This window comes from Mytilus galloprovincialis, chromosome 9, assembly GCF_965363235.1.
Source record: "Mytilus galloprovincialis chromosome 9, xbMytGall1.hap1.1, whole genome shotgun sequence".
Lineage (NCBI taxonomy): Eukaryota > Metazoa > Mollusca > Bivalvia > Mytilida > Mytilidae > Mytilus > Mytilus galloprovincialis.
The window spans coordinates 89,080,330-89,094,694 of record NC_134846.1 but is presented as its reverse complement, the minus strand read 5'-3'; the positions used below and the strand labels follow the sequence as shown (position 1 = coordinate 89,094,694).

The following is a 14,365-nucleotide window of genomic DNA, read 5'->3' as shown; positions in this document are numbered from 1 at the left end:
TCCAGCCCTGGCCTCAGTGACTCATTTTAAAAAAAAAGTTTGTTGTTGTCAGTGACAACAACAAAACATAATTAAAAAAATGAGTCACTGAGGTCAGGGCTGGACTACAGTCTCACCTGATCTCGTAATAACCATTTTAGAAATTTGTCAAATGGAATAATAATTGTGAATATTCGATGTATATTTAAAATTGGCTTGTTCTTCTTGTTTTAAAATTGTTAACATAAAATTATTTTGTGTACTTTTTGTACTATCAATCAATCAATCAATCAATCAATCAATCAATGTGTAAATTGATGGTCTGCGTTGTCGTAGCATTCAGTCGACTTTATGTAAGCTGATTTAACCCATGTGTACGTTAGACTAGTGTGCTTAGCAGTCAAAAAATCTTCAAAATTTTAGTTGTATTTTATTTGGTTCACAAATCAAGGAATTGTGGCGAAAGAAACACATTTACGAAAACAAATATGTTCACTTTACTTAATCTTTATCTTATATAACAGAAAGTGAAAGTAGAGGGAAGATGTCCTTTTGCGGATGGTTTTCTGGTGAAAAGTATAGAGATCATTTTGACAGAGGTAGATTTTTTGTTGACAAAGTGTTTAAGCACTGTGTACCTATAAAATTTAGAGTATTTTGATAACAAATAAAGGGAAAATCCGTCATGTCCATAGGAGTTAAAATATAGGACATCCATACAGACACTTGTTTATGTAAACAATCATACTATACCTTTTGGAAAGAATAAAATACATGTAAGGCAAGCAGTTTTATGTGTGTTACCATCTCATTAAATCTTTCAGGTCTGACAAGCAGATTACAGGAAATTTAAGATTTTTGACGAAATTTATTTACTTTTACCAGTTTACTCACAGGCGCTTGGGTTGCTTTAGGGTTGACCCGACCCACGTCGATCTGGCCCAAGTCGATCCATCCCACATCGATCCGGCCCCACGACGATCCGGCCCATATGTAAAGTCGATCCGGCCCCAATAAAAAATACATTTATAAGGAATAAAAATAAAGATATATAATCAAAATGCAAACATACAGGAGTCTTCTAAGCTCAGTTTCTCCCGTCAAGTCTACAAAATGGGTCAAAGACCATCATATGTTGATTCACTAAACAATTTAAATGATAGAGCAGCAATATGCAAAATACGCATAAGTGCACATCCTTTAATGATTAAAAGGGGAAGACATCTTAATATTCCTAGAGAGGAAAGATACTGTCCTGTCTGTAAAAATGGGGAAATTGAGGATGAACAACATTTCTTATTAAAATGTAATAGATATACCTCAAAGCAAGAAATATTAGAAAATAAAATAAATGTTATATTTCAAATACAGCGTAGCATTACCGCTGATGAAAAAATATCTCTATTGGTCAATAATAGCTCAGCATTATTACTTAGACTGTCTTCCTCTTTCATATCAGAATGTCTAAATATAAGAAATAGTGAACTTATATAATACATCATTTTGTAACTTTTCATAATTTAGCATGATATGTTATCATGGAACCTTTCATTATACCATGTCAATGATTATAGTTGTATGTAATGCCATAGGTCTTAACCATTTACTGTTAATGAGTTTGTGCCAATAAAAATATTTGTATTTGTATTTGTATTTGTATATAAGAATAAGAATAAGAATATTTATTATTCAAATCAAGGGGCCTTGATAGGCAGCATAACATGTATACATAAAACAATACATCATGATTTGTAACAGAAAAACATTTTTATGCCCCACCTACGATAGTAGAGGGGCATTATGTTTTCTGGTCTGTGCGTCCGTTCGTTCGTTCGTCCGTCCGTCTGTTTGTTCGTTCGTTCGTCTGTTCGTTCGTCCGTCTGTCCCGCTTCAGGTTAAAGTTTTTGGTCAAGGTAGTTTTTGATGAAGTTGAAGTCCAATCGACTTGAAACTTAGTACACATGTTCCTTATGATATGATCTTTCTAATTTTAAAGCCAAATTAAACTTTTGACCCCAATTTCACGGTCCACTGAACATAGAAAATGAAAGTGCATGTTTCAGGTTAAAGTTTTTGGTCAAGGTAGTTTTTGATGAAGTTGAAGTCCAATCAACTTGAAACTTAGTACAAATGTTCCCTATGATATTATCTTTCTAATTTTAATGCCTAATTATATTTTTATGCCCCACCTACGATAGTAGAGGGGCATTATGTTTTCTGATCTGTGCGTCTGTTCGTTCGTTCGTCCGTCCATCTGTTCGTTCGTTCGTTCGTCTGTTCGTTCGTCCGTCTGTCCCGCTTCAGGTTAAAGTTTTTGGTCAAGGTAGTTTTTGATGAAGTTGAAGTCCAATCAACTTGAAACTTAGTACACATGTTCCTTATGATATGATCTTTCTAATTTTAAAGCCAAATTAAACTTTTGACCCCAATTTCACGGTCCACTGAACATAGAAAATGAAAGTGCATGTTTCAGGTTAAAGTTTTTGGTCAAGGTAGTTTTTGATGAAGTTGAAGTCCAATCAACTTGAAACTTAGTACAAATGTTCCCTATGATATTATCTTTCTAATTTTAATGCCTAATTATATTTTTTATCCAATTTCACGGTCCATTGAACATGGAAAATGATAGTGGGAGTGGGGCATCCGTGTACTTTGGACACATTCTTGTTTATCCAATTTCAAGGTCCATTGAACATGGAAAATGATAGTGGGAGTGGGGCATCCGTGTACTTTGGACACATTCTTGTTATAAACTAAAATGAAACATTAAAAAAAGTTCAGAAAGATGTTATTATCTTCATTCTATAAAATCATACACATTTAATTCCAGGCAGGATCAGAACCATAAAATCATTACAATTATCATTGTTATATCATACATTAATTAACATGTCGTCTAACATCTCTAGACTCATGTAATAATATAGCTCCCTAAAGATTTAAGTACAGACAAATTTTCATTAGTAAATAACCAAACAAATTTTGCCTCATTTGAAAGATGTATAAAATTAGGACAAATACAGTTTATCTCCTTGAAAAATATCTCCCTATCATTTTTGAATGCTGGACAACTAGTAATAAAATGTTGTTCATCTTCAACCAGATTTAAAGTACATTTCTTACAAAGCCTTTGGTCTCTTTCTATATATAAATGTTTTATACCTGTCTCTTTCTATATATAATGTTTTATACCTGTCTCTTTCTATTTTGAGATCATGTGCACTGATTTTAATTTTACATATGGCACTTCTTAATTGAAAATTGTTTAAAGATGGATACATTTCTTTCGAAAAACAAGTTTTAAGTTTGAAATAAGTATCTAATTTACTACTCTGTTTATCTGTTCTTTTTGTGTTCCAAAATTTTACAAAACTATTAAAAAGTTTTTGTTGAACTGACTTGATAAAAAAAGTTGAGCTTCACCTCCAAATTATGGATATTCAGTTTTTATGCCCCACCTACGATAGTAGAGGGGCATTATGTTTTCTGGTCTGTGCGTCCGTTCGTTCGTTCGTTCGTCCGTCTGTTCGTTCGTCCGTTCGTTCGTTCGTCCGTCTGTCCCGCTTCAGGTTAAAGTTTTTGGTCAAGGTAGTTTTTGATGAAGTTGAAGTCCAATCAACTTGAAACTTAGTACACATGTTCCTTATGATATGATCTTTCTAATTTTAAAGCCAAATTAAACTTTTGACCCTAATTTCATGGTCCACTGAACATAGAAAATGAAAGTGCATGTTTCAGGTTAAAGTTTTTGGTCAAGGTAGTTTTTGATGAAGTTGAAGTCCAATCAACTTAAAACTTAGTACAAATGTTCCCTATGATATTATCTTTCTAATTTTAATGCCTAATTATATTTTTTATCCAATTTCACGGTCCATTGAACATGGAAAATGATAGTGGGAGTGGGGCATCCGTGTACTTTGGACACATTCTTGTTTTAAAATGAAATGTATGGATGAATACCAGCATTCAATATTTTTATTTAACATGTTTTTGGTACACATACAGGTATCATACAGTAAATCATCTTTCATATTCTTTATTCTAAACCAATATTTTAGCATTGATAATACAACTGAAAAATATAAAGGAAATCTACCAAGCTCTCCTATCACAGCTAGGTTAGAAGACTTTTTGTTCACACCTTATATATACTTCATATATCTTAAATTGGATTTATAAAAAAAAATCATTCATATAAATGTGCTGTAATAAATATTCACCTCCTTTCTGACATGCTGCAGAGCTAGTTTTAAACATACCTGTAATTTCACTGCCATACATTAAAATGGGTTTTATTGTATGGTCATATATATGTAATAGAGTAGAAATACTTGGATTGGAAGATGATAAAGATCTCTGCAATTTGAATACAGCTTATTAATTGTAATTCATAAATGTTTATGATTTTTATTAAAATGTAAAAGGTGTACGGTAAAAAAAAATAAAGAAGGCCTTTGAAAAATATTTTCTTTAGTACGTGAGTATAAAACAACTAGGTTGATTATGTTTTTATTACAAGTTTTCAAGATTATTGGGCCCAATTGACTTGTGGCCCGATCAGTTTGGGGCCGGAACGACTGGATACCGCTTGGGTTTATGATACAGATATTTAAAAATTTTATTTTTTTTGTTGATTAAAATATTCAATTTTCTATATTTATAATACATATGTATCACTTCTGTGCATGTCTCACCTAGTTTTGAGTGATTTCAACGACTCAGAGAAAATACCAAATATTTTAATCAACAACAAAAAAATAACAAAAAAATATCTGTATTATATACCCAAGCGCCTTTGAGTTTACTTAAATAAAGAGGTTAGATTAGTTTGCCGGCATATTGTAAGAATGACTAATGAAAGAAATCAACTTCATATAGAGTTGGGTGCACAAATTCGCCGGGGACACAATTTTTAAGGTGTAAAAACTTCAAAGGATGACTGAATTAAAAGAAATATGTCGGTAAATTATTTTTTACTAACAAATATGTTTAATTTTTAAACTGAGATAAAATTTCGGCACTTACCACAAAGGACCGAAAAAACTGACAACGATTTTCGGCCAATTTTCTGAATGAAAAACACGATTTTTAATTAGTATTTCTTAGTAATTCTTTGACTGATTGCCCCAAATTTCATTTCTATACACCTTTGAAATGTCTTCTATTCATTTATAATGAAATTGATTTGATAAACATCGTTTAAAGCTGCAATTATTTGGTTTTGAAAAATAGAAAAAAGATGTGAACAAACCTTGAATATGTGTCCCTCTTTAACAAATTATCAGAAAATTTCAAACACCTTTTAATCTAACTTTTTAGATTATTTTTTTCTGAAAAACGTTTTCAAGCTAAGAAATATACTGCATTTGTAGTTATCTTCATACAGAAACATCAGTATACTTCAAAAACATAATGACCTGAACATAAACTGCAAAAAACATGGAAAGATATGGCGGAAATGAGCACCCCACTCTATATCTTAAATGTTAAAAAAATTACACAATTCCAGATCCTTTTATTTTCTGTATAATTTATAAAATGTTACCAATAATTGACATTTTCCTGATTGAATCTAATACCGACACCAACATGACCAATAGCATCTGATTGTAATCTGCATACATTAATGTCTCCGTGAGGCTGAGACACCAACATGACCAATAGCATCTGATTGCAATCTGTATACATTAATGTCTCCGTGAGGCTCACCACCAAATGGTGTATTTGGAAAAAGTTCTTGCTCTTTACTGACATTTTTTTACTAATTTTTTTCAGGTTTTGCGTATCATTTTGCCACTTTAGTATACCAAGTCAATTTACTAATTTTGTACAATTAAAACAAATCTAAACATGATTTAAACACAGGACCAGAAAATAAACATGAAAAGATGTATGTATGCTTGAGTCAGACAAGTTTCAAATAATGAATTCCCCAATTCTGTGGCCATCTGATGAAAACGTATCTTAAGTCAATAGTATGTATATATGTATATAGGTGTATGATATCTGGCATATACAAACAAATTTTATAGTATTGAATAACAAACAACCAATCTTTTTAACTACACCAATCACAGTATTAAAGATTAAAAGATGAAATTTCTCATTTTAGGAGTTTATGCATGTGCAAAGTGTAGCAATCATTTATTTAGCAGTGTATCAAAATATGAACATTCCTCACCATGGCCAGCCTTCAACAAACTGATAAGGGAGGATTCTGTACAGAGAATTACAGAGTCAAAAACAGCCATAAAGGTAAAAATTCCTTTAATTGGATAATCTAGTACGGGAATTATGTGCAAAGGTTAAACCCATTAGCAATGAATATATATCATGTATATAATAAGTATACATACCGTACCTAATAAACATCCTTATGTTGATAAATTCAATTAAAAATTGTTAAAGGCAGAAATGAAATAGACAAACTAAAACATAATTAAGATGGGATGCCAGTCATTATGTGCATTTAGATATATATAAAATAAATACATTTAAATAAAGTGTATACTCTTGATGTTCAGTTTGTCATGTGTATTTTTACACTTTGATATATACCTTAAATGAGAAAACAAATATATTTGATTATCGACAAACATGCATTTCAGATATTATGTGGTAAATGTGGTAATGGTCTTGGACATGAATTTCTTGGGGATGGACCCAAACAGGGACATAACCGTTACTGAATATTCAGTGAGTCTCTCGTCTTCATTTCACATGACAGTAAGTATTACAAATGTATTAACCAAATGTATTAACTGACTTAACAGCTGTTTAGTGAGGGGAGGGGTCCTGATCATCCATGAGAAATCAGTTGAAGAAATCCTGGATCCCAAAAGGGTCAATCCCGAAATCCTGAGCTTAAAAACACCTGATCTTGATGTTCCGAAAAAGGTCCTGTCCCTCTCTTTAAATGATACTTATATGAGGCTTAGATAAAATCATTCTGGTATTTTAACCTCATATGATACATCAGAAATACTTAGTACTATCCTTACTTTTTCTTGTGAAATGTCAAAATTAGTTTCCAATTTGTTAAACTTTCCTGTCTATAAAAAAAAAACCAAAGTTATGATATTGGTTTTTCAATGGTGAAAGGATTTCTTCAGAAGGTCAGTGTTTCTGCCACGGTACTATGGCTTCCTCAAACTAGGAAGAGTGGAAGCTATTATATAGTCAGGTTGCAGAAAGTAGTTAAATACCAACAAACAATGCTAAAAGGAAATCACTCCCATTGTATTGTGTTCTAAAATATCAGTTACCAGTAAAAACCTTTGCACAAACCATACTAAATCTGAATGTAAACTGTAAAGTCTTTTCAAGAAGAGTGCTAGTTAATAAGAAGAATCTTAAGGGGAAATAACTCATTAGTCAAAGATAAACATACAACAACATGGCCACTAGAAAATTAACAAAAATACAAACAATAGTAAAAAAGAACTACACAGGAAAGTAAAGATTAAAGCACCACAAATCCACTTTAAAATAGGAGAAATAAGCATGTGGTCTGTTAGTGGCCTTTTTGTATATCAGTGAAATGTTAAAAGTGTAAGCTACCTTTCTTTATAATTCTTTTAATATGGTCCTGTATATATACAAATATATAAAGACTGTCTAGTTTTGATATAAAACATCCCATTGAAGAAATTGCACTTGCAGACTTGATATAATGTTTGGTATTACTCAATTTATTTCACTTGACTGGGCGGAGTTTAGCCGGTTAGCTCATAATAAACCAGTCCATTTATAGATAGGTGTTTTAGAATATACTCGTCAATGACATGTCCAGTCATTCTTTTGTAAATTCCTTTGATGACACTGATTGGTGATTAGAAATCATTTATTATTATAACGGCAATCATCCTTATCGCACACATCTTCAAATAGACTGTCCTTATGCAAATTAAAACATAAGCTCCGCCCAATCAGTTGAAATAACATTGGTAATAGAAATTACAAAAAAGTTAATGTTTCATAGAGGAAAAGAATTGAATAAATGACTTATTTATTTATTTAATAATACAATGCACCAACATATAGACTTTCATTAAAGCAAAAATCCTGATGCTATTTACGGTTTTAAACTTTAAAATTAATATGATTAATTCTAAACAAATGTTGTAACATAATTATTTTAAATCAAGTCCATATAGACGTAACTAACAATGATGAATCTGTTAAATATAGATAAGAAGACAATTTTATTTTAAGTGACATCCTGTTATAATCCTGTTATAAGTGTATACATGTCACTGATTAGTCATTTAGGGATATATCTTACAGTAGGATAATTTAAAACTTTATGACCTGTTTAAGAAACATTTGTCCTATACCAGTTATGGTTATGATATATGTCACTGGAAATAAGTCATCCGTTATGTGTAATTTTGGAAAAGTATGAAAAAAATATGATGACTAAAACTTTTTTTATTAATATTTACCAGCAGATTATAATCCATATCAAACATTCAAATGTAAAATGTATCGTTAAACATGTATTTTTTGTAATGAAGGCTACCTTATAAAGATGAATACATTTTTCCTTTAGTACTAAACATCCATTTCAAGAAAAACAAGTAGTACATATTTCACTGAAAACAGATACTATTCATACTTTTTATCTTTTAATTTATTTGTAAAATATTTGGGTAGCTTTGGTATGAAGTGCCAGCTTTAACAACTAAGAACACTATTGAACTTTTGTTGAATGTTTATTTTGAAATAAATAAAAAGGTTGTATAAAATTAAAATCAAAGGTCATATTTTGCCTGTTATGTTTAAATCTCAAGTGCCTGTTTTTGTACTTTGGACTGTTGTGAATCAGTGTGCTCTTATATGCAATTAGATATATGTTAATTTTTTCATCACTATCCAGGCTAAAGTATTATTTAGACACATATTGACCATCATATTGAAGCCAAAAAGGGAAACAGCTTTAAACTGAATTCAACATAGAAAGCAATGGTTTGTGCAATGAAATTAAAATATGAGTTATTCCCCTTGCATTAAGCTGTTCTTTGATGTGTCCAGTGAGAGATCTATTTAGCTGATTACTATATATTATATTGATTGATTGATTGTTAGTTGCTTAACATCCTTTATATATAATCTTGAAAGATATCTTTGTTATTAATGACCAATAGGCATGGCATATAAATCTGTTTTCCCTACAATTATTGACCTAGAAAGCTAACACATATATTCAAAAGATTGCCTAAATGAACACCATGACTGATTAATACAATACATTTTACACAATGTAAAATGAGCACTTTTTTATTCATTGTTGCTTAGACAATGTGTTAGATTTTCAGTGATGATCTAATATAAAAAGTGCATAAACTTATTTGGTTGTACCTAAGATTTCATGTGTGACTTTATTATATGAGGTAGGCATTACCTGTGAATGGGGACGAAGTTTGTTTAAATTATTTTTTTTGTAATTTAAATATTTGTTAAAAAAAAGATACAGAAATACTGTAACGTTTCTGATTTTGGTTCTGTTGTTAGGGATTTTACTTGTGACGTTATTTAAGTTATGACGTCATGTTCAATGTAAACAAAGAAACGCAATGCATCAGGTAGGCCTAATGTTTATTCATACCAAAGACAAAGAATGATTAAAAATGAAATATTGGTATTGTGATCCTTGAGTTCCTATATTTTACTAGACTAATCAAAGTCTCACGACAACAAGACCGGAAGAAGGAAGTAGAGTTATGTGTTATGCGCAGATCCGGAAATTAAAAAACGCGACAAAAAAAAAAATTGAACGATTTTGAGTTCATTAGTACAATGAAAAATTCGGGAAATTTTCCCAATTTTTTTTTTTTTTTTTTTTTTTTTATTGAATTTTCTACTGTAATAGGGGACTTCGTCCCCATATAAAAGAGACTTTGTTTAAGCAAACTATAAAAAGCCCACACATAGCAAAAATTCAAATCAGAAAACCGATGACCTGATTTATGTACAAAACACTATTATACCGCTACATTGACAACAACACTTAAGTAAACTGCATCTTTTATTGTCGACATGTTTCGCCGATTAGATCGGCTTCATCAGGACAAAGTATACAAAATTAGAACCCCTGAAGTACAAAAAAACGGTATCATGTATGTGACGTCATAATTGTCCATTGTTGACGTTGCTATGGGATACTCTATATCATTATGTAATGTTGAACAGAAAATGAATCAAACATAGTACAATGCAAATGAAGTTACTAAATTTAGAGTTAATCTATAATTTTTCGAATTGTCTTTAACTTTAAAATGGTTGTAAACTATTATAATGGTAAGTGTATAAATAAAATGTGTTTTTAAATAGAGATTAAATTTGTGTAACATGTATGTAAATACAATGTCAGTGTACAGTTTTATAAAGTTTCTTCCTAATTTGGACAACACTAATAGGGCACACCCCTACCACTTCGACTGGGTTCCCTTTGGCCGGAGGTACTACTTCCAATCGCGTCGGGAATGCCGTAAAGTGGTTTACTGTCGCAGAATTTCTTGGCAATGTTGGTTGAACTGGAAATGGTGGTGGGAAGGATTTATGTTCTTTGTATCTTACTTCTTTTAACTTTAATTTGCTGCAGGTTTAAAATAGTACTGGAAATCTATCTTGGCTGTTTTGTGTCATCTCCATTGACTTTTGAAAGATCCTTTTTAAGGTTTCACACTAAAATAATTTTACATTTAATTTTCTGATGGCACAGAATGATGGTACATATAAATCTTGATATATTGGCCGTCCTGTTGTAGGAATGTAGTCCTCTGTTTGTTCTTCATATAAGTTTCCTTTTGTTTGGTGGTTTCTTGGCAATAATTGATGGTATCAGTTGTTTGTTGGCTTCTTGGAATTCTTCGTTCTTGCTCGGTATAGAGATGGCCGTGGGGTCGGCGCTGTGTGGTATACACTATTATATAAAATAAAAATCAAATATAATATACAGCATATACAGTAACAAGCAACAACCTATTAATAACAGGTTCCTGACTTTTGACTCCTGAATGACATATAGAAATTGTGGCAGGGAAAAATATTTTTTGGGTGCCCAACTTTTGGCAGTGGTGTTACAGCTAAATGTAAGAACAAAATAAAGAAATCAGTTAATTTTGTTAACTTGTTACCAATGATGTATGACCTTTGTTAATACATGTATATAAAAATAAGGAGATGTGGTATGATTACCGAAACAACTATTTAAAAGAGTTCTAAAGAAGTGGTTTAAATAAATTTTTGGCAACTGTGTCACTTATATATAATAACTATAATATGTATCTTTTTTGTTTGTTTACAGAGATGAGAGACACGCCTGTTACTGAATCCTAAGAAGATCATATTATTCTGAAGCTAGCTCAAAACCTAGATGTTATCATTCCATTATATAATAAGATTTTTGCCTACTGTATTAGAAAAGATGAGTTTAACGTGGTAATTAAGATGATAATATAACATTGCATCTCCACAACAGTTGTACACATATATCATTACATTTTATTTTATATGTGAACTTCAGAGAGACCATTTCAAGTTATGAATTTCCATACTAATTTTCATATATTTATTTATTGATGACGTGGTTAGTGAATTCCAGTTTCTAGCATTTGTATAACATTTTACTTGTGGGAGAAATTTTATTGGATGTGCTTCCATAGCAACCAAAGATATATAATTTCTGTTTTGAATTTTCCGTGAAGCATTCAGTATTTTTGTGATTTTAATTTTTATCTGGGAATTATGAGTTTTTGGTATTATATTGACTGAAGTTTTAATTACAATACTGTGAGCTATTTAGACACTATGTTTTTGCAGTAGTAAGAAAATAATAAATGTTTTTGGCAAAATTTATTATTGTATTTAAAATATTAAATGTAATTTATTTATTTTTTCACTTGTTTATTCATTTTTTCACTTGTTTGAATATAAACATATTTTCTTTGACCCTTTTATTGTTGGTTAGTGATATGAATATATGTTTAATCCTGTTAATCGTGAATAATAACATACGTGACAAAGAATTACAAAATTCTTTTTAAGACATATCATTGTGCATGATAATTGAAAAACAAACATAATTTTTGGCTGATAAAACTACTACTCTTTACTCTGTTTTAAAATGGGTAACCTTACTCTATTTATGGATGACCTTTACTCTGTGTATAAACGACCTTTACTTTGTTTATGGATGACCTTTACTATAACCTTTTGATTTTGAGCTAGCCTAGGTAGGCGATACACTACTGATGGATCGAGTTGTTTTAGTAAATGAAGTATATATGAAGTTGTCAGGCCACAGTCCACATGGAAAAACTAGACAATGGAAATCTCCGCTCTTTTACTGATCCTACTGGAACCTTCATAAGCTGTGTTTCCAAAGTAATTCTTTATTCATTTGATTTGATCATAATCTTGGTATGTTTTGTTACCAAAGAAACCCTTATTTTACTGACTTGCCTATAATCTTGGTATGTTCTTTTCACACAAAAAGTATTTTGTCTGACTTGATTATAATCTTGGTTTGTTATGCTGCCTACGAAACTCATTTTTCAACTGATTTGACCAAAAATTGATATGTTATGTTGGCAAGGTAACCCTATCTCTTGACCTAATATTATTTTCCTCATTTAAGGGGGCTTGAGGGTATAAATCCAATATTTTTTAAAATAGGATTTTACTTTTTTTTTTATCTATAATTGAACTTTATCATATACTTAATAGAGAAATAAATAAATTAAAAAAATGGGGTCACCGTTCATTTAAGCTCACAATATGCCTTTGAAAGAAGCATGCATTTTTGTTAAAATCCTTTTTTTTTCTGTTGAACTAATAGGAGAAAAAGAGGCAGCATGGAAATAGAAATAGAACTAAATTACAGAAATTGCTTAAATTTTACAACTGTTTGAGTTAATGACAGCTTATTTATAAAAACTAATAAAAAATAGTTCCCTGGTGAGCTAAAAAAGATATTTCAATTTTAATGCCAAAAAAAACAAACGATTTTTGCACCAAAGGGAGATAATCTGGAACTTTTTCAATGATATAAACATTTTTAAAGTCCTCTGGGGCCAAAACGATGGATTTTTTTTTGTTGATTTTTAGTACCATATCATAAAGAAACAAGTAATATTGTAATAAATAAAATTTGTAATGAAAAAAAAAATTGAATTTTTGCTGAAATTTTTGTACCCTCGAACCTCCTTAAATGTTTTGTTTATGCAATTTATATATATATCTGTGAGTTTAGCATATTAATTGGAGAAAATATTTTGATGATTTATTTATTTAAGTGTTTTTTATTTTATTTATAGTTTTCTGTTGACATAAATAACATGGCATTGTAAACTTATTTTTTTGGATTTATCAAGTGTTTATGTTGATATATATTTTGTTTGGTGTTCACTTTTCATCACTGTAAATGTAATGAAGTTAAGTGATATATACTCACAACTCAAATGAGGATATTACATATACTCAGAACTCAAATGAGGATATTACATTGTCAGTTTCTATTTTATAATTGTAAGAGGCAATAGGGATAGATTCATAAACATCTAATCTCCACTTTATTGATTGAGCAAGCTTATCCTTATTAGGTAAAACGATTTTTGATATATAATTTAATTTGAAAATTGTTTACCTAAAATGATGTTTTATAGGACTTAAAACAAATGACATATTTTTTTTGAGACATGGAAAATAAATTTAAAACAATTTTAATAACTCTTTGTATGATGCATTAATAAATATACAAAAAAATAAAAACAAATGTGATTAACAATTGTATTATGATAAATAATTGTACGCAAGAAAGAAGCTATAAATGTTAGATCTTATAATCAAAATGTTATAGATACACTCAGGGCCATGTGTATTGCATGTATTGTCTTTCATTTTGATATGTAAATTTTGAAAGTTTTATCGAATAAATTGATTCAGAAAAACAGGTGTGCTTTTGTTTGTTATTTTCCCCTGCTGGAATACAGAAAGGTATATATAAAAGCTACATATTAGAGTATGAATGAATAAAAAATTAGTTATATTTTAACTAGAGAAGTACTCAAAGTCAAACCAGTCTAAAACAATAAAAAAGTGTCTTATACAGTATGCTGAACACCAAATCATCCTCATGTGAATAATGGGTGTAATACGAAGATGGCTAGTCCTCAACATTTTTAATGTTTCATTGGTTTAAGTATTTAAAAAAAAATATTGTCTGTCGTTATCATTCATTGTTGTAAACTTGTTCCAATTATTTTTTCGATGAAACTGCTGGGCTTAATATTAAACAACTACACTTAAAGAATACTTAAGACATCATTTTAACAAAATAGATCTGGAGATTTGATCCATCCATCAGCAAAAATTCCTGCTGTTG

General features: G+C 30.3%; 1 protein-coding gene across 1 annotated transcript; it reads left to right on the top strand.

Moving 5' to 3' along the window:
• The first annotated feature begins 438 nt into the window (after nucleotides 1-438).
• Nucleotides 439-13,933, top strand: LOC143046294 (methionine-R-sulfoxide reductase B1-A-like). Its single transcript, XM_076219391.1, has 4 exons — nucleotides 439-578; nucleotides 6,092-6,234; nucleotides 6,588-6,705; nucleotides 11,288-13,933. The coding sequence occupies exons 1-4, from the start codon at nucleotides 524-526 to the stop codon at nucleotides 11,317-11,319; spliced, it is 348 nt and encodes a 115-aa protein (XP_076075506.1). The 5' UTR covers nucleotides 439-523; the 3' UTR covers nucleotides 11,320-13,933.
• Nucleotides 13,934-14,365: the final 432 nt, after the last annotated feature.